The sequence below is a fragment of the Saccopteryx bilineata genome, chromosome 3 (assembly GCF_036850765.1).
Source record: "Saccopteryx bilineata isolate mSacBil1 chromosome 3, mSacBil1_pri_phased_curated, whole genome shotgun sequence".
NCBI classification, from domain to species: Eukaryota; Metazoa; Chordata; class Mammalia; order Chiroptera; family Emballonuridae; genus Saccopteryx; species Saccopteryx bilineata.
Window position 1 is genome coordinate 207,549,240 of NC_089492.1, and position 24,936 is coordinate 207,574,175.

Genomic DNA, 24,936 nt, shown 5'->3' on the forward strand with positions numbered 1-24,936 from the left:
ATATTTTAGAGCACAAATCCTTAACATATTTAATTATATTCTATATAAATTTATAACTATATTAACCTGTTATGTGTATATTTTAACATATAAAAAATTGAAGTTGACCTGACCTGTGGTGGCGCAGTGGGTAAAAGCATAGACCTGGAATGCTGAGGTCGCCAGTTCAAAACCCTGGGCTTGCCTGGTCAAGGCACATATGGGAGTTGGTGCTTTCTGTTCCTCCCCCCTTCTCTCTCTCTAAAAATGAATAAATAAAATCTAAAAAAAATTTATAAAAATAAAATCTTTTAAAAAATGAAGTTAAAAGTACATAAGAGGCCCTGGCCAGTTGGCTCAGTAGTAGAGCGTTGGCCCACCGTGTAGAAGTCTCAGGTTCGATTCCCAGTCAGGGCACACAGGAAAAGTGACCATCTGCTTCTCTACCCTCTCCTTTCATTCTTTCTCTCTTTTCCCTCCTGTAGCAGTGACTCATTTGGAGGAAGTTGGCCCTGGCTGCTGAAGATGGCTCCATGGCCTTGCTTTATGGTGCTAAAATAACTCTGTTGCTGAGCAACGAAGGAGCAGCCCCTGATGGGCAGATCATCACCTGGTAGGTGGCATGCCGGGTGGGTTCCAGTTGGGGCACATGCGGGAGTTTGTCTCTGCCTCCCCTCCTCTCACTCAAAAAAAAAAAAAAATATATATATATATTTATAAATTATTTATATAAATAATTGTAAATAGATTTTAAGGGGGAATGCCTATTATAATAATAAACAAACAAAAAAGAAAATCAGCTATTCTGACAAAAAATTTAAGATATAAAAGTGTTTATGAGAATAAATAAAATTCCAAATAATTTCTTCCCATACCCAAATTCAGCATCTTATGCACCTTTCAAGATGCTTCAGTTCCCTTTAGACACACAGTTCTACAAGTCAGAGTTGTAGCCATCAGGAAATCCAAAAAGGTAAGTGGTTCAAGGAAGTCAACTTTCAGGAGTAAAACTGGGGGTAAGAGGACGTAGGAGGGGAGATTTCACGTTATTGTATACACGTTTTCTCTCACACAAGATATTAGTCAATCTACCATAATCAGCCCCATAAAACTCAATCTCTCTACAAGGGTGTATGCTGATTTATTCATATATTGAGCATCTATCTACTCTGAACTAGGCACAGGGGACAGAGCAAGGGTTGGGAACCTATGGCTCGCGAGCCAGATGTGGCTCTTTTGATGGCTGCATCTGGCTTGTTGACAAATCTTTAATAATAAAAAAATGTTAAAAATATAAAACATTCTCATGTATTACAATCCATTCATTTCCTACCGCTCATGTTCATGGTTGCGGGTGGCTGGAGCCAATCACAGCTGTCCTCTGGGACAACACAAAATTTTTATGGATAATGCGTAATGTACATGGGTCATTGTATGGCTCTCACAGAATTACATTTTAAAATATATGGCGTTCATGGCTCTCTCAGCCAAAAAGCTTCCCGACCCCTGGGATAGAGAAAGGAAATTATCGTGTCAGCTTTCAATGATATCAGTCTGGAGTGGAAAAAAGACATGAACACCACTGATGACAATTCAATATCTTAAGTGCTCTGAAGAGATGTGATGTACAGGATGTACACACAGTCTGGGACACAGAAGAGATACACTAACACACGTGAATTGTTGGAGGGGATTATTAAAAGCTCACCTCTGCTTTGAGTTGAAACTTAAAGGACAAGTAGGAGACTGAGATAAACCAAGTGAAGAGGGATGCAGGGAAACTCAGGCAGGGCATTCTAGGGCAAAAAGGAAGAAAGGTCAGGAAGACAGACTGACATGTGAGAGAGCATGGTATGTTTGGGAAACTGGAAGTTTTTCAGGATTGCAGAGCAAATGATGCATGAGGTGGTAGTGGCACAAATGAAACAGCAAGACAGGAAGGGACCAGAAATAAAGGACCATGCTCAAAACTCTGCATAGTTTCCTGATGACAAAGGGAAGCCACTGAAGGATTTCATAAGCAGGGAGGGAGATCTGATCAAATCTGTACTTTGAGGAGGACTACTTGAAGGCAATGTGAAGGATGTAGCTAAAGAAAGGGGTAACTGAGGCAGGAAGGACATTCTGGAGACTACTGCAGTGGGCCTAAGAGACAAAAGGAGAGAACTGTAGTCCCAACAGAAAAATATGGCTGAAAGGTGCTCACCATCACTATGCAAGTCAAAACCACAACCCAATACCACCTTACACCTGTCAGAATGGCTATCATCAAAAAGACAAACATGCCCTGGCCAGGTAGCTCAGTTGGTTAGATCATTGTCCCAATATGCTAAGGTTGAGGGTTTGATCTCTGGTCAGGGTACATACAGGAATCAATCACTGAATGCATAAATAAGTGGACCAACAAATTGATGTTTCTCTGTCTGCCTCTCTCTAAAACCAATAAAAATATTTTAAAAAGAGAGAGAAGAGGTAACAAGTGTTGGCAAGGATGTGGAGAAAAGAAAACCCTATACACTATAGGTGAGAATGTAAATTGGTGCAGCCACTATGGAAAACAGTATGGAGGTTCTACAAAAAATTAAAAATAGAACTACCACATGATCCAGCATTCCTATGTCTGGGTAAATATCCAAAGGATATGAAAATAAGATATCAAAGAGATATCTGCACTCCCCGGTTCATTGCATTGTCACAATAGCCCAGATATGGAAATGACTGACCTAGGTATCCGTCAACAGATGAATGAATAAAGAAGGGGTGACACACACATACACACACAATGGAATATCATTCAGCCATGAGAAAATGAAATTCTGCCATTTGTGACAAAATGGATGGATCTTGAGGGTATTATGCTAAGTGAAATAAACCTGACAGAAAAAGACAAATACTGAGTGTTATCACTTTTAAAAAGTCAAACTCAGATACAGAAAGTGGAAAAATAGTTGTCAGGGGTTAAACGGTGTGGGAAACAGGAAGAGGTTAGTAAAAGGGTGCAACCTTTCAGCTATAAGATAAATGAGCTCTGAAGATCTCATGTACAACACAGTGACTATAGTTGGCAACACTGTGTAAGAAAAAAGGTGAGGCAATCAAATATTATGTAGGAGATGCACTAGAGAAACTGCTGAGAGGTTAAGTATGAGGATTAAGAAAGAGTGTCTACATGCAGCCCCATGTTTATTGCAGCATTGTTCACAGTGGCCAGGACATGGAAACAACCAAAAAGCCCATCAATAGATGACTGGATAAAGAAGATGTGGCACATATACACTATGGAATACTACTCAGCCATAAGAAATGATGACATCGGAACATTTACAGCAAAATGGTGGGATCTTGATAACATGATACGAAGCGAAATAAGTAAATCAGAAAAAAACAGGAACTGTATTATTCCATACGTAGGTGGGACATAATAATGAAACTAAGAGACATTGATAAGAGTGTGGTGGTTACAGGGGGGGGAGGGGGGAATGGGAGAGGGATAGGGGGTGGGAGGGGCACAAAGAAAACAAGATAGAAGGTGACAGAGGACAATCTGACTTTGGGTGGTGGGTATGCAACATAATTGAACGACAAGATAACCTGGACTTGTTATCTTTGAATATATGTATCCTGATTTATTGATGTCACCCCATTAAAAAAAATAAAATTATAAAAAAAAAAAAAAAAAAAAAAAAAAAAAAAAAGAGTGTCTAAAAGAATTTGGATATATTTCTCGAGTAACTGGAGAGTATCACTAACTGAAACAGGAAAAGAAGCAAGTTGAGGGGACTAGATTTGGACATGTTGAATGTGAAGCACTAGCAGATATAAAGTAAGCACCTGGGAATGCAAATCTGATGTTTTTGGGAGAGGTTTGGGCAGGTAACACAGAATTGATACCCATTAGTATTTGAGTTATAGTGGAAGCCACATGAAGAGATGCAACTCCCCAAAAAGACTGTACAAAATGAAAAGTAGGAGGCTGGAGTCCTGGAGAAAGCAGGGGACAAAGGAAGATGAGACCAAAAGGAAATTGTGGGAGTATGAGAGCAAGAATAAAAGGTCAGAGAAGCAAGGAGATGGTAAGTGAGCACAGAAGAGTAGCTGAAATGACAGATCATGGGATTCTGACTGAGTAGAAAAAGAACCACTGGAGTGGCAAGGACCCAATTATGATGACAATAGCGAGGATGAGATGATTGTGATGGTGGTAACAGTAAAGAGTAAGAATGCAAAAGAGAGAAGTTTGTGCTTGGTGTTCAATATCTTAGGGTGATAACAGAATTTTTAAAATATATGTAAAAATATGTATACTGTACCGCATCATTTTGTACATCCTGAGCCTATGTGTGCTCAAGATAAAGCACGAGATCAGGGTAGTAAACAAACTCTGTATTCATTGAGAACAACTTTATTTCTACTACATCAGGTGTGACTGAAAATGTTGTAAACTGACACATTAAGACAAAACCAAGGTACTGTTTTCTTTAAGGGGTAAGGAAAATAACCTTAATTAATTAATTATAATAATAAATACAAATAGGTTACACTTTAAATAATCTTTTCTTAGAGTTCAAACTCTTACTCTAGCTTGTATAAGGGTACAAAAGGTTTAAGAACTGCATCTACAATTTATCCTTCAACAAGATGGGGAATTAAGGACACTGGCCCCACCCCACTCCACGCACAGAAAATCCAGGTATAACTATTGACCAACCCCAAAACTTAACAAATAGCCTACTGTTGACTAGAAGCCTTAACAACAACACAGTCAACTAACACATATTCTGTATGTTATATGTACTACATACTGTATTCTTACAATAAAGTAAGCTAAAAAAATGTTACTAAGAAAATCACAAAAAAAGAAAAAATATACTCATTGTATTTATTGAAAAAAAAAAACCATATAAGTGGACCTGATAAGTTCAAACCCATGTTGTTCAACAGTCTACTGTATTATAAAAACAATCCACATGTTCAGCATCTATTTGCATTTTCTTTCTTTTTAATAAATACCAAAAATTCCTCACAATAACTGCTAGAATGATAAATACAATAATAACTCTGTTATAAAATCTTTTCTATGGCAACATTTTTAAACCTAAGAGTAATGGGAAAGAAACAAATGAAATGTTTTAGGAAATTATTTTAACTGTCAGAATTCATTTATATTCTCTCTATGATAGGCAGAATTCTAAAGATATCTTTCTCTCAATTCCCAATGCCCCAGTTATTTAATCAAACACTAATCTAGGTATTACTGTGGAGGAGCTTTGCAGTCAAAACTAAGGTTACTAAATCAGCTACCTTTTAAAATAGAGATACTCTCCTGGATTATCCCAGTGGACCCAATGTAATCATATATGCCCTTAAAACAGAAGATGAAGACAGAAGAATTAGAGACATGAGCAAAAAGAAAAATCAGAGCAATTCAAAGCATGCAAAGGACTCCAATCACTGTTGCTGGCTTTGAAGATGGAGAAAGGGAACTATGAACTAAGGAATGTAGGCAGCCTCTAGAAGCTGAGAACAACCACCCATCCCATCAACAGCAGTAAGGTAATGGAGGCCTCAGTACTACAACTATATGAAACTGAATTCTGACAACACCCTGAAAAGGCCTGGAAGCCAATTCATGCCCAGAGCTATAGAAAGAAACTCAGCCCTAGCAACAGACACCTTGATTTTCAACCTGATGAAACCTAGAGCAGAGAACCAACTGGGCCACACTGTGCTTAGACTTCTAACCTAAAAAACTGTAAGAAAAGACGGAACTTTCTCCAAAGAATGACCAAGAAATGCATGAAGGCCTTGGCTAGTTGGCTCAGAGTTGGCTCAGAAGTAGAGCGTTGGCCCAGCGTGTGGAAGTCCTGGGTTTGATTCCCAGGCAGGGCACACAGGAGAAGCGACCATCTGCTTCTCCATCCTTCCCTCCCCTCTCTCTTCCCATCCTGTAGCCAAGGCTCCAATGGTTAGAGCAAAGCTGGCCCCAGGCGCTGAGGATGGCTCCATGGCCTTGCATCAGACGCTAAAATAATTGGCTCCCGTTGCTGAGCAATGGAGCATTGGCCCAGATGGGCAGAGCATCGCCTAATGGGGGCTTGCCGGTAGGTCTGGACACAAGCGGGAGTCTGTCTCTGCCTCCCTGACTCTCACTTAATTAAAAAAAAAAAAAAAGTGCATAAAAAAAGTGCATGATTAAATCATGCAAAGGACTCCAAACAGTAATTATCAGGGAAATGTTAATCAAAACCACAGTCAGATATCAACTTATATCTGTTAGGATGATCACTATCAAAAATGAAACACACAAAATAAAAAGTGCTGGTAAGGATGTGGAGAAATTGGAACCCTTGTGCATTGTCAATTGGAATGTAAAATGGTGCGGCCACTATGAAAAATAGTATGGAGGTTTCTCAAAAAATTTAAAAATAGAATTATCTTATGATCCAGCAATCCTACTTCAAGATAGATATACATAAGTTGTAAGTATATATATACTGAAAGCAGGGTCTCAAAGAGGTAACAGCATCCCCATGTTCACTACAGCATTATTTACAATAGTTGGACCTTTCATAACAGAAAAGAAAATTCTGTTATTTGGGACATGGATGAACCTGCAGGGCATTATGGTAGGTGAAACAAGACAAACAAAACAAATACTGCCTGATTCTACTACTGATGTGAGGTAAGTCAAACTCATAGAAACAGAAAGTAGAATGTGGTGGTTATCAAAGGCTGGGGGGGGCGACGGGCAAAATGGGGAGTTGTTCAATAGGCAGAGTTTCAGTTTTGCAACATGAAATAGTTCAAGAGAGCTGTTGCCAACAATGTCTGTATAATTAACACTACTGTATTATACACTTAAATATGATAAAGATGGCAAACTTTATGTTATGTGTTTCGGGTCACAATAAAAAACAAAAGGAAAAACATAACCACAATACCATGATCACATCTAAAAAAGACATTCCATTAGTAAACAAAAAAATAAAAAAGAACTATTTATTTCAGAAGAAAAACTTATCCATAATGTATTTTAAAATATATATTCACATTACATTATCCTGTTTTTTCTAAACTCATATACTTTGTAGATTAAAAGGTTTGAAAGGAAAATTATTCAAAATGTTTAAATGTCCAGAAATAGAGATGTTAAAAATGTGAGAGGCTTATCTTTTCAATCAGACAATATAAAAAGTTGCTATTTAACAGGGTGGTTACAGCATTGTTTTTAAGAGGCAACTAGAGAAATGAAAATGTACCTAACTGCTAAAATAAAAGAAAACTTCTATAGAGAATACAAAACAAATCTATAATCCATCAAGATGAAAAACCGGGGCACTGGGAAGATGACAAGAAGAAACACTTTCACTGTGTGCTCTGGCACGAGAGTGCAGCAAAGATGAAATCTGCCTGAGAATTCACCACTTATTTGAGTTTCCAATAGGGGTATAAAAGCAACTAATGGTATTATCAAATGGTTGCATTATAATTCTACACTTGAATTTAAGACATTATGGGAAGCATATGTTCTCTCAGAAAGCTAATCACAGTTCTGGAGATTTAGTTTCAGGTAAAGGCAAAAGTATAGCTCTGAAGAGCAATCTGATAAAGCCAATGAGAACCACATGTACACTCCTTCTCCCTCCAAAGCCTTTGGGGAATAGGGAACAACCACCTGCTCCAATTATTCTTAGTTTTAAAATAATCCTAGAGGCTGAAAATGAGCAAGAAGCCATATTGCTCTTACTAGATAGCTTTTGTCAACATCGTCACTATTACCTGTTAGTCTGTATCAGTAATCCTGTCTGGCACTAAATCCCATAAAATATCCACATTAAGTCATAAAGAACCAAACAACAATCATATTTGGAAAATAGTACTAATATCAACCAAAGAACCAGGTACCAAAAATGTTAAACAAGTGTTAACACCCTAATTAGAACATGCCATCTACTCATTCATTCACGACAGCCTTATTGAACACACAACGAAACTGCTAGAGTAGTCATTTTTAAAAGGACGACACCTCAAGAAATTTAAGACTTTTGCAATCCAAAGGGCTTATTAAAACCTTCAGAAGTACTCAACTATCCTGAGACGTCAAATTTCATTAGAATTCTGCTAGCTTTTTATGTGCAACAGGGCATGCAGGCAGAATGACTGGATTGGAAAATGTGTATAACCTAAGTACAGAGAATTACCGTAAGTTGTCTTAACTTTCATTCTTCAGGACTTAATGATAGTAAGAAGGAAGAAGGTATTCTAAACCAAAACCAACAAATTATAGGGCTGCTGTGTTATCAGTCCCACTCAGTCTAAGTAAATCCCAAACAACATAGGTCCTAATTTGTAGAAAACAGAATGCTAAAAACAGACAAATACAGGTGTCACAGTTATACCATACCCAGCAGGCCACAAGTATTATCACCATAATGGTGAGTGGAAGAAAAACACTGCCTAAAAATGGTCTAAACTGTTAACACATCCAGTTTCTGATCTCAGAGGCAGGATTCTACTCTGTTCAATGTATATTTAGCCAAACCAGGAAGTACCATTTCCTAGGTAAGTTTTCAAAAAAACTGTTGAATGATGCAACTGTAAGTTAGCATGCTCTGGGAAGGATGCCTTGCCACGAGAGAAGCTTGTTGTTTAGGTAACTGATGTTGGCTATCTATTTCAGGCAGGGCACAAGCCCACTCGGCTCACAGAAAAGCCACCATAGGCAAACAGTGTGCCTGAACCACTCCTCTGGAAGAAGTGCTCTCAGCCCCCAAAAGCTGGCATTGGTAGAATCTGCAACAAGAGGCAGAGAGAAGGACCACATCAATGGTATAAACTCAGTTCCATTTTTTACTACTTTATTTGAGATACACTTCATATACTATACAATTCATACACTTAAAGTATACAATTCAACGTTCTTAGTATATTCACAGAGTTGTGCAACCATCATCAGTATTGATTTGTAATGTTCCCATTACCCCAAAAAGAAACTTTATACCCATTTTTCCCTGACTTTCCCAGCCCTAGGCAACAACTATCTATCTTCTTTCTGTCTTCATAGATTTGTCTGCTCTGGACACTTCATATAAATGGAACCATATAATTATGTGGTCTCTTATGACTGGCTTCTTTCAGATATTTAATGTTTATAAGGTTCATCCATGTTATAGCATGTATCAGTTCTTCATTCTTCTTTATTGCTGAATAATATTCTACAAAATGGATATACCACATCAGTTGTTTTCTTCACAAGCAAAAGAGTTTGCTATACAAACAGAGCTATAAACAGTGATTAGGCCCCACATTAAACCATAAATGCCTATTTAATCCATATTATAGGTGAAAATATATCATTAATTATCTAATACTACAGTTATCTAGAAGCCTTATCAATTACCACAGTGATATCTAGATTAATGAAAATACTGGGAATATTTAATATTTAAGTCAATTGCTTAAAATTTTTTCCCTGTAATTTGTAGGAGGATGAGGAAATTAATTGCAAGCCCTAAGGCCTGAACACCTTAGGACATAACTACTTTTTGATCCAACCCAGTTGAAGACAAACTGCAAAACTACAAGTATACAGAGCTGGTCTCCATAGCCTCCCTGCCTTCCTGCTGGCCCTTCATCTTTCTCCCCTATCTCTGAAATACAATCCTTCAGTACTCTTCACCCCTTCCTCTACCCCAAACAAAACAAGATCTTTTATACCTATTGACTAATTACAGCCTCGCTTTAAATTAAAATAATACATTTACATGAAAATATTACTTAACCAAGACATTTATTTTCTAAGACATTTATGTCCCAAGATATGAAATGAGAATTAGTTTCCCTTAAATGGAAGAATTTATTAGCAGGAACAAGCTGTAAGGGGAGAGTTTTTGGTGTTTTTTTTTTGCCAAGAGACCCTTTCAAATCACCATAAATCCACTCCATGGCAAATTGAATTTATTCAGTCCTGTCAGGGTAACGCATACCTAGGAGGGTGGGAAAAAATAAGGAACTGTTGTTAATTTTGTTAGGTATGATAATGGTATTATGACTATGTCTAAAAATATCCTTATCTGTTAGAAATGCATTCTGAGATATTTGAACAAAATGATATAATATCTCATATTTATTTGATAATACTTTGGGCAGTTAGAAAGAGGATATGGGGAGAGGAAATGAAACAAAATACTGATGGTTGAGGGCAGCTGATAGGTGCATGAGAGTTCATTAGTCTTTTCTGCTTTATGAACATATAAATTTTTCCATAGTAAAATACTTTTAAAAGAGATTAAACTGTTCTCTTCCTCTCAAATAGTTGTTTGTTCCTTTTCTTTTCCTTCATAACACTTACGGTCGTCACTACATATTTCTGAGATTATTTGATTAATGTTTGTCTCCTTGACTAGACTAGAAGCTCCATGAGGACCACAGAGGTGTTTGTTTAGCTTCCGTGGAATCCCTACCACCTCAAAAAGTTTCTGGTATGTGACAAATATTTATTAAGTCAGTGACTGAGTTAATAAAAATAAGTTCTATCACACACATATGTCAATAAATGCTCAATAAATAAAGGAAAGAGGAAATAGAAAGCCAGGGACCTTTGGTTGAAGTAATTCAACATATTTACCTATCTGTGTTTACCATTTAAGCTCTGTGCTTTTCTACTTAAAATGCAGTAAAGGTATAACAAAACATTTAACTTCATTTAGTTTATCCTCACTACATTCATGAGATGTATTCAGCTAAGAACTACAATTTCTACGTTACAGTCTGGAAACTGGAATCAAAAAGTTATCAAACTTTTTCAAGGTCATAATGAAAAGAGATGTACAAATGAACAAAACTCAGCCCTTCTTCATGCCTCATGGGGTTTCCAAAGGAACATGATTTTATTCTTAAAAAAATAAAAATAAAGGAAAGTAGCACTGTATATGTACATTAATTCAACCTTTGGTGGCTGAAAAACTGAATAGCTGTATAATAGGCTCAGTTGAAAATATTTTATTTTGACTTTGTCCAAAACAATTTCAAGGTTGAAGCACCTATTGGTAGAGGAAATATAAAAAGCAGAAGGTGAGGCACTTAGGCAACAAGGAACAAACGAAGGTATGACACACGAGGAATATGAAGGCCTCCTTTTTAACAGGTACAACTGACAAGAAAATTGAGACTAAATACCAATACCAAGAAATATTTAAAACACCAGACCCGCCTGACCAGGTGGTGGCGCAGTGGATAGAGAGTCTACTGGGATGTGGAAGACTGAGGATCGAGACCCCGAGGTCGCCAGCTCATCTGGTTTGAGCAAAACTCAACAGCTTGAACCCAAGGTCACTGGCTCGAGCAAGGGGTTACTTGGTCTGCTGAAAGCCCACGGTCAAGGCACATATGAGAGCGCAATCAATGAACAACTAAGGTGTCGCCACGAAAAACTGATGATTGATGCTTCTCATCTCTCTGTTCCTGTCTGTCTGTCCCTATCTATCCCTCTCTCTTTCTCTCTGTCTCCGTAAAAAAACAAAACCAAAAAAAACAAAAACAAAAAAAAACCCCACCAGACCCCTGGGTTCCCAAGTTTTAAATTTATCTTAAATACCATCATCAATAGTTTCTGTTTAATCATTACATTATATAGAAATAGCCTACTAAAATACCTCTATGCCCCCAAATCCTTTCGCAACACTTAAAATCTGTGTTTACCTCAATCTGATAACAGACAATGATGCAGGCAATCAGAAGGGCATAAAAAATCCAAATGTTTGCAATTAATGGAAACATAAATATTTGTAAAACTAATCTTAACTCAGCCAATCTGAGAGCTATTGCGCTAACGGTGCCAAAAAATATCAGAGCCATATCTGTGGAGAACATTTAGAGCAAGGCAAATCAAAGTCTAAAACAAGGTCTGCCATGGAAACCTAAAAAATTTAAAATAAATAGCCAAATAGTTTTGGTAAAATATGTTTTAAATAACCCAGTAAAGTTATTTTAGGTATAGAGTCTGGGGAGGTACCATTTTGCTCACATAAAGATACCACGTGGCCTGGGCTGAATTCTAGACTTGGGTTCCTCCAGGGTTCCTCAAGGCACACAGTTACTGCTAGTGGAGCTGCTACAAAGACGCAGGGCGGTCGGTTTTACTCCTATACCCGTCAAATCATGGGTTGTCAACCCATGCATCCAATTTGCAGCACATCACTCGTGGCAGGGCAATGATTTACACATGCAACTTCCAAATAAAAATGTAAGCTTCACTTGCCCCATGACGATTCCTTCTCAACTTTTAAAATAATTTATAAAGGCAGAGCTGAGCATGAATTCCTGTTCCAAAATTATCTTAAATTCCTTTAAGCCTTTTCATGTAAGCGGTAAAAGAATACTGTCCTCTGAATGCAGACAACACGGCTGACCCACGCCAGGCATTGATTTGTTCTTGTTTTTCCAATGGGGTGATGGATTTGCGCTCAGCTACTCACGATGTCTACTAGGTCCCCCTGGTGACCAACAGGACATGAAGGCAGTAGTAGGGTTCGAAGACACAGACTGGCAGCGGAATAGAGGGTGGAACGGAAATCATGAAAAATTAACACGCGAACAGTACACCTGACAAGACTGAGAATAACGTTTACATTCCTGGGGTATTTGAGATTGCCACCAGACACTGTCCCCTTTCAAGAAGCAAACACCCATCCGACACGCTCGGGTTTCCGAGCCCTACCTCCTATTTAAATCACGGGTGATGGAAAGATCGAACCAAGGAGCTCAGCACGAGGTACACGCCGCTTCTCGGGGGTTAGGAGAAACACTGATGTGACAAATTGCCACGATTTTCTAAACTATGGAGGAATGACACACCACCTTATCTACCACCGACTGAAGAGCCAGGACACTGAGTCAAGAAAAGCCGACCTGCGGGGCCCGCCTGGGAAGGGGGAGGAGAGCACCTGACTAAGGAAAAGACCGCGGCACGTCCCGAGCCCCGACTGCCCAGCCACGACTGCTAGTGGTGTAGGGTCGCGCCCGAGTCACTTCTAGGGGCTGAGCTGCGAGAGGTGCAAGGGCGATTCCCCGGCCGCGTGACCTGGGTCCCTGAGCCTGGCCGGCCCGGATGGGAGAGGCGCCGGGGCAGCGGTGGGGGGCGCGGGCAGCACTGCCTTGGGGGCTGCGGCGCCCCGGCAACGGGCAGGGCGCGCAGCCAGGTGCCGACGGCAGGGGGCAGCGGGGTTCGGGCGGGCACCGACGCAGGGAAGGAGGAGGGAGGCAGGCAAGTCCCGCGCGGTCAGGGAGAGTGCGCGGCGCGCTCGCCGCCGGCCTACCTGGAGGTAACAGGGTTTCCTTAGCCAGGCCCCTGGACAGAGACTCCTCGCCATGGTAATCACACATCGCCCTGCCGCGCTGCAGTCAGAGGCAGAAACCAAGCGCCGGCGGCCCAGCTCCCAGCCTTCCCCGCCTCCCCGCCCCCAACCCAACAGGCCCGCCCACTCCTCCGCCCCCGCCGCGGCGCGCGCGGAGCTCCCCCCCCCCCCCTCCGGCTCCGCTGCGGTGACGGCGGCCCGCTGCCCGAGGCCTGGCCTCTTGCTCTCCTTGCCCGGCCGTCGCGGCTGTCAGTGCCGCGGCTCCCGACTCCGCCATAAAGGGGAGTCGCGCTCCGCCTCGGCCGACATAAATCTAAATGCGCCTAGCGCTTAAAGGGGAGGCGTGCGGGGGAAGGGGGGCGCCGCGGAAGCTGGGGTGTCGCACGCCCCGCGCGAGGAGGGGCGGGCGGGGTGAGGGTGTGCGCCGCTGGGTGCGGAGCGCCGAGCCCTCGGACCGCGTCGAACTGGCCACTGGCTCCCCGCTCCCCTCGCTGCCCCGCCGCGCTTCACGCCAGCCTGCCCCGCGGTCCTGACGCTTCCTTTGGACTCTGCTTCTGCAGCACAGACGTGTCTGGGCCAGTGGCATGGCGATTTAAGGGAAGCTTGGGGTTCCGTCCCTGGGACTGGCTCGGTGCCCTGGCGCACGGTGGCGGGTGCGGCTCAGGGCCGGGGCGTCTCCCGCAGCCCGAAATGCCAACGCGCGCATCCCCTGTGGACTCGGCTCCTCGCCCCGGGCCGAGCCGACGCGGACAGGGCTCCTCTGTGCCGAACTCATCGTGAACCCCCAATCCAGTTTGCTTTTAAGGGCCTTAAACTATTTTTTAAATTTTTGACCTTTTCATTTGTACTGTTTTCAAACATCTTCAGAGTTTTCCTGACCCCACCCAGGAACCCTGGTTCAAAAGAAAAATATTACTGAATTAAATACAGTACTGAAGACAGGAGACCTGGGACATGGCATAGCTCCTCAGTAAAGGCTACATAACGCCGGGTGTGGTGTCTTTTCTTTTTGACAATGAAGTCCAAATAAGGGAAAACAAACACCCTAGTGAGAGAACATCTGTTGATAGGAGTGACTTGCAGTGAAGGAAGATGCGTTTCTGCTCCTTTTCACCCCACATACCACCTTTCACGTGATTCCAACATTTGAAACGTTGGTCATTTGGAACTCGTTGGGGCCTGTGGCTATGAGAAGTGGTTTCCCCAGAAGCAAACCTTGCTACGCTCTCACTGGCTTTTACCTAAACCTTGTTCTAGTGCTTTACATATCTGAAGAGATACCTTTCTGTCCGAGCCCCCCCATCCCCACCCCGTACAGACACAGACTTTAAACCTGCGCGGTATTTTACTGCTAGCAGATAAACTCCCGCCCTTTTTTTGCCATTGATTTTCTGTTTGGGTTAAGAGACTTAAGTAATTTCTGAGTAAGCTAAGAATGGATTCTATTGGTTTAATTCATTTTTTTATTCGTTCAACAAATAAGTATTAATTGAGCACCCAGACATTATTTTAGTCAGGTTATATATGTGAACAAAACACACACACACACACACACACACACACACACACACACTGGCCCTGGCCGGTTGGCTCAGGTTATATATGTGAAAACACACACACACACACACACACACACACACTGGCCCTGGCCGGTTGGCTCAGGTTATATATGTGAAAACACACACACACACACACACACACACACACACACACACACACACACTCACTAGCCCTGGCCGGTTGGCTCAGCGGTAGAGCGTCGGCCTGGCGTGTGGGGGACCTGGGTTCGATTCCCGGCCAGGGCACATAGGAGAAGCGCCCATTTGCTTCTCCACCCCCCACCCCCTCCTTCCTCTCTGTCTCTCTCTTCCCCTCCCGCAGCCAAGGCTCCATTGGAGCAAAGATGGCCCGGGCGCGCTGGGGATGGCTCCTTGGCCTCTGCCCCAGGCGCTAGAGTGGCTCTGGTCTCAGCAGAGCGACGCCCCAGAGGGGCAGAGCATCGCCCCCTGGTGGGCAGAGCTTCGCCGTCGGGCGCATGCGGGAGTCTGTCTGACTGTCTCTCCCCGTTTCCAGCTTCAGAAAGAAAACACACACACACACACACACACACACACACACACACAGACAACCCGGGCCCTTGTAAATATTACATTTTGGGCGTTGGGGCAACAGGCAATAACTAATGACTGTAATAAATACAAAAATTAAGTAGCAAAATAAAGCTGATAAGGGATAAGGAAGAAAGAAATCAATAGAGATGAGGAAGACTACAGGTAGCCTAGGTTTGAAGTGAAAGATCAGGAATTCGGTTTTGAACATTGACATTTGAGGTATTTATTAGAAACGCAAGTGGAGATCTAGAGTAGGCAGTTGTATATCTGAGTCTGGGGTTAAAGACAGTGGTCCAAGCTAGAGATACATGAAAGAGATCAGCATTTAGTGATAGTTAAAGCCAGGAGTCTAGACAGTGTGACCAAAGGAGTGTGTAAATAGAAGAGAATAGAAGAGAATTGCTGTCTTGCAACTTCAAGGCAAGAGAATTAATGGAAAAAAGCCAGTAATGGAGCCTGAGGAGCAGGCAAATAAGTAGGACAACCGAATGAGTGCCTAGAAGCCAAGTGAAGGTAGTATATTAAAAAAAAGTGAGGGTTCATATATGAGAGAGAACTGAGAATTGACCATTGGACTTGGTACCATGGAAGCCATTGGTAACATATCAGTGCAGCAAGGTTGGGGGCAGAGACTTGATTGGAGTGGGTTTAACAAAAAATGGGCCTGACCAGGCGATGGCGCAGTAAATAGAGTGTCGGTGCGTTGGACTGGGATGCGGAAGGAGCCAGGTTGGAGACGCCGAGGTCTCCAGCTTGAGCGCAGGCTCATCTGGTTTGAGCAAAGCTCACCAGCTTGGACCCAAGGTCGCTGACTCCAGCAGGGGTTACTCGGTCTGCTGAAGGCCTATGGTCAAGGTACATCTGAGAAAGCAATCAATGAACAACTAAGGTGTTGCAACGAAAAACTGATGATTGATGCTTCTCATCTCTTTCCGTCCCTGTCTATCCCTCTCTCTGACTCTTGCTCTGTCTCTGAAATAAATTTTTAAAAAAATTAAAAAAAGAAAGAAAGAAAAAAATAGAAGGAGGCCCTGGCCGGTTTGCTCAGTGGTAGAGCGTCGGCCTGGCGTGCAGGGGTCCCTGATTCGATTCCCGGCCAGGGCACACAGGAGAAGCACCCATCTGCTTCTCCCCCCCTCCCCCCCTCCTTCCTCTCTGTCTCTCCCTTCCCCTCCTGCAGCCGAGTGTCCATTGGAGCAAAGTTTGCCCTGGCGCTGAGGATGGCTCTGTGGCCTCTGCCTCAGGTGCTAGAATGGCTCTGATTGCGATAGAGCGACGCCCCAGATAGGAGAGCATTGCCCCCTGGTGGGCATGCGGGAGTCTGTCTGACTGCCTCCCCGTTTCCAGCTTTGGAAAAATACAAAAAAAGAAGAAAATGGAAGGAGAGGAATTAGAAATGGCTAGCATTCTAGGCAATACTTTTGAGAAGTTCTCCTGCAAAGAGGAGCCCCAAAATGAGGTAGTAACTGGTGGTGGAAGTGAATTCAAAATAGGTTAACAAAAAAAAAAATTGGAGAAACACTTACGTCTCTAATGAGAAGAAAAAATTTACATAAGAGCAAGAAGAGAGAATTGTTAAAGAGGTGTCCTTGAAAAGGAAAGAGAATTTGGAATCCTGCACACAAGTGAAAGGATAATCTGCAGACAGGAGCACAGACTGTTCACCCGTGGAAAGGCAGGCAGGTGGGCAGGAGTGGTTGTGGGTATTTGTGGAAGTTCTCTTTTGATTGTTTCAATTTTCTCAGAGGCAGGAAATAAGGTCAGTAGTGGAGAGGAGGTGTGGAAGAGTAATGGATGCCTGAGGAGAGAAGCGAAGGTATAAAATAGTCATCTAGGAGAATGGAAAGATGAATGGACCAGGAAAAAATATATGATTGCTGAGTGTCATGAAGGACCCACTTGAGTTCGTGGTCATGAATTTAAATGTGTCACAAGTCAGTGTGGACAAGTCAGTGTGACTGTGCTATTTTTACTCCAGCAATAATCATCTGCCAGGGTGGAGGCTCAGAGTAGGCTTAGAATTCTATTTAATCGGGTTTTTACCAAGGAAATAAGGAGAGAGGAGCAAGGAAGTTGAGGATGTAAGGGAGAGGTATTCACCATGAAGTTTAAGAAGAGGAATGAGTAGATATGAGATTAAGGACAGAGAAAGGGTAGTAGAATCAATAAATTGCAGGTCCTTGTGGGTTTGAGGGACAATAGGATCAGAGAACAAGAGGGAATGATCTGGAAAGACAGGAGACATTTCTGATATTTGCTGACAGTTTTCTTTTTTTCTTCTTTTTCAAGGCAAGAGGAGGAGAGGTAGAGAGACAGACTCCTGCATGTGCCCTGACCGGGATCCGCCTGGCAATCCCTGTCTGGGGTCAATGCCCAAATCAACCGAGTTATTTTTAGTGCCTGAGGCTGATGTACTTGAACTAACCAAGTTATCCTCAGTACCCAGGGCCGACACTCAAACCAATTGAGCCACTGGCTATGGGAGGAGAAGAGGGAGAGAAGGGGAAGGAGGAGAAGTGGAGAAGCAGGTGATTGCTTTTCCTGTGTGCCCTGACCAGTAATCAAACCCAAGAAGTCCATATGCCAGGCCAATGCTCTATCTGCTGAGGCAACTGACCAGGGCCTAGACTTGCACTTTTGATTTTAAATCCACATGTAAGCACCCCAAGATGAATCCAAGAAGGTTGGCCTGTGGCAAAATCAGAAAAGAAACCATCTTTTTATTTGGCCCTTCTTTACACTCTTGTTACGGTGGCCCTATGAACTCTTAACATCGTACACTGGACCTACCGTACAAAACACCCAAATTCACCTAACACCTATTCTTATGAAGCTTAAAAGTTTCTGTTTTTCACTTGACAGTGGTAGCACAGTGGATAAAGCATCAACCTGGAACACTGAGGTCCCAGGTTTGAAACCCCAAGGTTGCCTGCTTGAGCGTGGGAGGTGGGAGGAAGGGTCATTGCCTTGAGCATGGAGTCATCAACATAATTCCATGGTTTCTGGTTTGAAACCAAGATCGCTGGCTTGAACAAGGGGTCACGGGCTCTGCTGGAGCTCTCTGATCAAGGCATGTATGAGAAGCATAATCGATGAACAACTAAAGTGTCACAACTACAACTTGATTCTTCTCTCTCCCTTCCTGTCTCTCTTGCTGTCTGCCTCTCTTTCACTAAAAAAAGTTTTCTGTTTTTCTAAGTAAAAGCCAGTTAATCCAAACAGTCCATGTTATTGTTTTCAGAGTACTAACTTGTGGCCTTTTGGTTGCCATGTGTAATGTAACTTTGGCTTTCCAAAGACAAAGGAGTAACTCCTTGATTTCAAATGTATGAAAATCAAGGTTAGTGATTTTCAAACCTTTTTGTTTACACACTACCAAAAGAATTTGGAAAAATACACGTATCCCTTCCCCATTTTTATATCAACATCCAAATTTTTTCTCATAAAATAAATTGTAAAATAAGTAATATCCAGTGTTCTGTTAGAAATATTGGCATTTAAAAATACAATGGTCATGGCCCTGGCCAGTTGGCTCAGCAGTAGAGCATTGGCCCGGCGTGTGGAGGTCTCGGGTTCGATTTGGCCAGGAAACACAGGAGAAGCGCCCATCTGCTTCTCCATCCTTCCCCCTCTCCATTCTCTCTGTCTCCTTCTTCCCCTCCCGCAGCCAAGGCTCTATTGGAGCAAAGTTGGCCCAGGCACTGAGGATGGCTGCATGGCCTCCACCTCAGGTGCTAGAATGGCTCCAGTTGCAGTGGAGTAATGCCCCAGATTGGCTGAGCATCACCCTCTGGTGGGCATGCTGGATGGATCCTAGTCTGGCGCATGTGGAAGTTTGTCTGCCTCCTCTCGCTTCTTACTTTGAAAAAAAAAAGAAAAAATACAATGGTTACAACCCTGGCCAGTTGGCTCAGTGGTAGAGTGTTGGCCCAGTGTGTGAAAGTCCCAAGTTCGATTCCTGGCCAGGGTACACAGGAGAAGCGCCTATCTGCTTCTCCACCCTTCCTCTTCTCCTTTCTCTCTATCTCTCTCTTCCCCTCCCATAGCCAAAGGCTCTATTGGAGCAAAGTTGGCCCAGATGCTGAGGATGGCTTCATGGCCTCTGACTCAGGTGGTGGAATGGCTCCAGTTGCAATGAAACAATGCCCAAGATGGGCAGAGCATCGCCCCTTGGTGGGCATGCTGAGTGAATCCTGGTCAGGCACATGTGGGAGTCTGTCTGTCTGCCTGCCTCCCTGCTTCTCACTTCAGAAAAATACAAAAAAAAAAACCCACAAAATACAATGGTCACAAAAATCTTAAGTATGGAATAAGAGTGGAATATAAATGCCAGTTATTTAATACCATTTAAAGAATAAATTAAAATTAATTTCTTTAGTTACCAAATATGTAACATTATTCCCTTTTCTTCTTGAACTTAATTTTTTTTTAAATTTTTCAGTACAACATTATTTTAGTTTCAGGTGTACAACCCTGTGATCAAACAGTTATGTAACCTATGAAGTAATCACCCCAATAAATCCAGCATTCATCTAACACCATATATAGTTACTACAATGCTATTGACTATATTTCCTATGCTGTACTTTATATCCCCATGACTATTTTGTAACTACTAATTTTCTTCTATAACTTTTCTAATTCCACTTCTCTTATATTTACCCTGCTGTATATTTTTACGCATTTTTATTTACTTTTCAACCTACCATACTCTGCAATAAAAAATAAGTTGACTTTTTTTTTACCCTCACTGCCTCTTCATCACGTTTTTACTCAAAATTAGCTGTCCAAGTGACTTGACCTTTACAGAATAAACAAATTTGCATTTATGCAGGAGGCTTATTTTCTTCTGTGGTGAGTTTCTTTTCTGTAGGCTTCTCCTCAGCTGCTGATTTCTCAGTAGCTGTAGCCTTTCTTACCACCGAAGGCTTCTTCTGCTTCATAACGCCAACAGCCCTCTTTCTTCCCAACCACAGGCTTCTTGCCTGGAACCCCCTTCTCATCTGATTTGACTTCTAGTACTGCTGCTGCTCTCTCCGCCCAGAGCTTGTGGTTCTTGGCATGGTGAAGAATGGTGTTTCAGCTCATGGTTTTTGCATATGGGTTTAGCTTCAACACAATTCCCAGGTTTTCCAGTGGATTTTTTTTAAGACCCTGCAATGAATCTTCTTGTGTGGTATTTGAAGGGTTCTTTGGATCTCTAGGCTTTTCAAGATTTTGCTAAGGTCTGCATTGAGCATCTTGTGTACAGGAAGGTTGTAGTTACTCCTGTGTGTGTGTGTGTGTGTGTGTGTGTGTGTGTGTGTGACAGGAACAGAGAGAGGGACAGATAGGGACAGACAGATAGGAAAGGAGAGAGATGAGAAGTATCAATTCTTGACCAGAGGGGGGGCTACAGCAGAGCAAGTGACCGCTTGCTCAAGCCAGCGACCTTGGGCTTCAAGCCAACAACCTTTGGGCTCAAGCTAGTGATCATGGGGTCATGTCTGTGATCCCATGCTCAAAGTAGCAACCCCATGCTCAAGCTGGTGAGCCTGAGCTCAAACTGGATGAGCCCAGGCTTAGGCTGCTGACTTCGGAATTTTGAACCTGGGTCCTCTTCATCCATCCTGGTCTGACATTCTATCCACTGTGCCACTGACTGGTCAGGCTAGTTACTCTTGAGGTAGGCAACTTTACACCAACTGCCAACTAACTTGCAGAAAGTATCTTTAGTCCGAAAGCAGAAATGGCCCAGATGCCCACCAGAAGCAAGTTTCAAAATGTTCAGTTTGCTTACATTAAGCAGGTACAGGGATGCTTTGATGATACCATTGGCCTCATTATAGATGATGCAAGATTTGACAACAGTTTCTCACTTTTGCCCTTGGCAGCTCTCATTTGCTGAGAGGCATAGACTTTTTTATATCACTCCAGGTCTTAAGTTTCTTGAGAAACAAAACAGCCTCCTTGGTCTTCTTGTAGAATTCAACTTTATCTTCAACCAGAAAAGGAAGTTCAGAGCCCTTGCCAGGTTGCTCATTGGTTATTAGAGTGCCATCCCGATATGCCAAGGTTGTGAGCTTGACCCCTGGTCAGAGCACATACAAGAATCAACCAATGAATGCACAAGTAAGTGGACCAACAAATCACTGTTTCTCTCTCTTTCTCTTTGTCTCTCTCCCCCTTTCTCTCTTTCTAAAATCAATCAAAAAAATTTTTTTAAGTAAGTTCAGGAACTTCCTCAATATGATGACCTTTAGACATGACCAACACTGGTATGGCCAAGGCAGCCAGGGTAGAGCAGATAGCATATCTCTTCTGTGTTTTATTCACTCGGAGGTGCCACCAGCAGTTTTGGTTAGTCAGTGCAAACATATGGCCCCCACGACAAAATCACCTGATATCAGTGGGTGAGCACATGATCTGGCAGGGAGGGGAAAGGACCACGCTCCTTTCAACCCCACAGGAAAAGCATAAATTAACATTTTAATGCCTTTTACTTTTATTTTTTAATTTAATTTTAACTTTTGAATATGTAATACTCTTACCTAGTTCAAAAATAACTAAATAAAAAATATACATTGAGAGATCTTATTCCCACATTCATGCCTTTCTACCTTGTCCCTACTTTGTACAGATAATTACTTTTGTTAATTTTTAATGCATTTTCCAGTGCCAGTGTTTCTTTATGTCTATAAATAAAACAAAATTGAATATGTATTTTTAAAATTAGATATATATTTCATCACCATTTTCTTGCATAAAAATGGATTACTTTATTACATTATTTTTAAAACTATAGAATGACAATCTACTAGGTAGACTAATGAAAATGTACTAATTAGACCAACATCAAATTACACCTGGCAAGAACCCTTCCTTTCCCTTTCCTTTGATGGCGGGTTTGAATCACAGAACTGACCTTACATTCTTCAAGGACATTTCAGAAGTATGGGTATGGGTGCTTTTAGTTCTTTGAATTCAGTACTAGTGAAAGTAGAAGTTGTAAATGGCAGCCCTGGGCAGACATGTTTTGTTTGGGCCAACATTTACAGATTGGGACATTTTACATAAAGATCAAGATTTCTAACTCTTGCCTGACTGGTGGTGGCACAATGGATAGATTATTGACCTGGGACACTGAGGACCCAGGTTCGAAACCCTGAAGTTGCTGGCTTGAGCGAGGGCTCCTCTGGCTTGAGCACAGGCTCACCAGCTTGAGCATGGGGTTGCCGGCATGAGCGCAGGATCATAAACATGATCCCATAGTCTCTGACTTGACACCAAAGGTTGCTGGCTTGAGCCCAAGATTACTGGCTTGAACAAAGCGTCACTGGCTTGACTGGAGTTCCCGCCACCAAGGTCAAGGCACGTACGAAAAGCAATCAATGAACAACTCAAGTACCGCAACTACAAGTTGATGGGTCTCATCTCTCTTTCTGTCTGTCTGTCTCTCCCTGTCTCTCTGTCATTCTCTATCACTAACTAAAAAAGAAAAATTCTCTTTAGAAAATTGGATGATTAGCTAACGAAACCTTTTATTCCATCAGCAACAATGAGCTGGCACTGAGAACCATATTTTTCTCTATGTGAGGCCTGTGCTCTGCAGTTTGCCACAGTCCCCCTTATTCCCTAATCTTCCTGTCCAGCCCCCAGAACTTATTTATCTTTTCAGGCTGATCCCTGTAGGCATTTGGCTTTGTGACCTCTGAGTTAACCTCATAGTGAGTGATATAGGAAAGTACTTTGGAGTTTCAAAGTGGGAAGCAAGAAATGGACTAGTAAAGACTAGTTAGAAAGAGGACTCAGTTAAAAAAGAACCCATATTTAATGTGAAATTTCCCCGAGAACAGGATAGACAACACTGTTTAGCTTACATCCACTAGACTAGATGGTATGCTGGTAAGACAACGTGGTGACTGAATTTGTACCCCACGAAAAGTGGAGTCTGTTGTAAGTCATGGAACTTAGACTAAAATGAAAGACGGGGCTTTCTTTTATCTTCTATTATAAGGAAATTAGATATTGAATTTAAAAACTACAGTGGTTCCCTAATTTTCTACTAACATAACCACCAAATATTATGAATTTATTGTGTTCAAAATGTTGTAAAATGATGTTAAGAGAGTAGAACACAAGAAACTTAACATGAAATAGAACAGGTATTTTCTTTTTCTTTTTTTTAGTAAGTGAGACAGAGAGAGGAACAAACAGACAGGAAGGGAGAGAGATGAGAAGCATCAATTCTTTGTTACAGCACCTTGGTTGATTGCTTTCATTGATTGCTTTCTCATATATACCTTAACGGGGTGGGGGGGCTCCAGCAGAGCCAGTGACCCCTTGCTCAAGCCAGCAACCTTGTGCTCAAGCTAATGAGCCCGTGCTTAAACCGGCAACCCCATGCTCAAGCCAGATGAGCATGCACTTAAGCTGGCGATCTCAGGGTTTTGAACCTGTGTTTTCTGTGTCCCAGGCCAATGCTCTATCCACTGTGCCACTGCCTGGTCAGGCAGATAGGTATTTTCTGTATCTGGTTTTAATATGAATGCTTCAGAATAAAAGGGAATGATTAAAATTTGAGAACAAATTCTAAGTCATTGTTATGTCCCCAATACCTAGCACAGCACCTGGCAGATAGAACTTAATACACAAACATTTGTTCAAAGAATGAAAGGAATAAATAACGCTGCCCAGAGAATAAAGTTAATAAAAATAGGATATATTTCAACAATATTTTTAACTTGAAAGCAATATTCAAAATCTGAAACAGTATCACTAATGACAATGTTTATTCCATTCCTTATTTATTGGTACTGAGAAATTTTTTTTATTCTTCCTTAAGAAAAAGAATAGTCTGTAATAATTTGATGCTAGGATTTTGTCTGACTTGAGGCATAACACTATAATTCTGGAAATTGAAATTCCCTTTAATAAAAATGTTGCACTAAAAGACTTACATTGAGATTTCACAATGACTATAGCAAGTGTGTCAGAAATGATCACATAAAACTTGCCACATGGGAGTTATTGAAGGGATTATTTTATTACAGTGGGTTATGAACAGATTATGAACAGCAGGATATGAAACTTGTCCTGAGACTGTATGAGAATCATTTCAGCCTCTGGCAACAGTCTCAGGGTTTTATATAGACAAACTGTCTTGTCATAATATTCAAACAGCATTCCACAATACAGTTCCACTACTCTTAATTTTGTGTAGAAGGATATACCATGTTTTCTACAAAAGGGGAAAATTTCTTAGAGACATCATACAGCGAGAAATTACCTGGTGCCCTGCTACACAGCACTGTTCACTGGGTGATTTGTGGTGTTTTTTTCCTTCTGGAGGCCAGCCCTAAATGTTTCCCAATTCTCTTGAGCACAAGAATAACCATCCAAATGCAGGAAATGTTAGATTCTCTTAGGTGACAGCAGAGATCTTAGGGAACCCAGATGTTTCCTCACTGATAAAATCCAGTTAACCAATCAATTCTGAAAATGTAGTAGGG

The 24,936-nt window shown here is 41.9% G+C and overlaps 1 protein-coding gene and 1 pseudogene across 2 annotated transcripts in view; both read right to left on the minus strand.

Moving 5' to 3' along the window:
- Nucleotides 1-13,421, minus strand: part of DIPK1A (divergent protein kinase domain 1A) — a 131,927-nt gene extending 118,506 nt beyond the window's left edge. For both annotated transcript variants that reach the window (XM_066268684.1, XM_066268683.1), the window contains exon 1: nt 13,296-13,421. In XM_066268684.1, coding sequence (XP_066124781.1) covers nt 13,296-13,349 — 54 coding nt within the window. In that variant the 5' untranslated portion in view covers nt 13,350-13,421. The remainder of the gene's footprint in view (nt 1-13,295) is intronic.
- Nucleotides 13,422-20,271: 6,850 nt separating this feature from the next.
- Nucleotides 20,272-21,802, minus strand: LOC136329984 (large ribosomal subunit protein uL4 pseudogene; annotated as a pseudogene).
- Between the last annotated feature and the right edge of the window lie 3,134 nt (nt 21,803-24,936).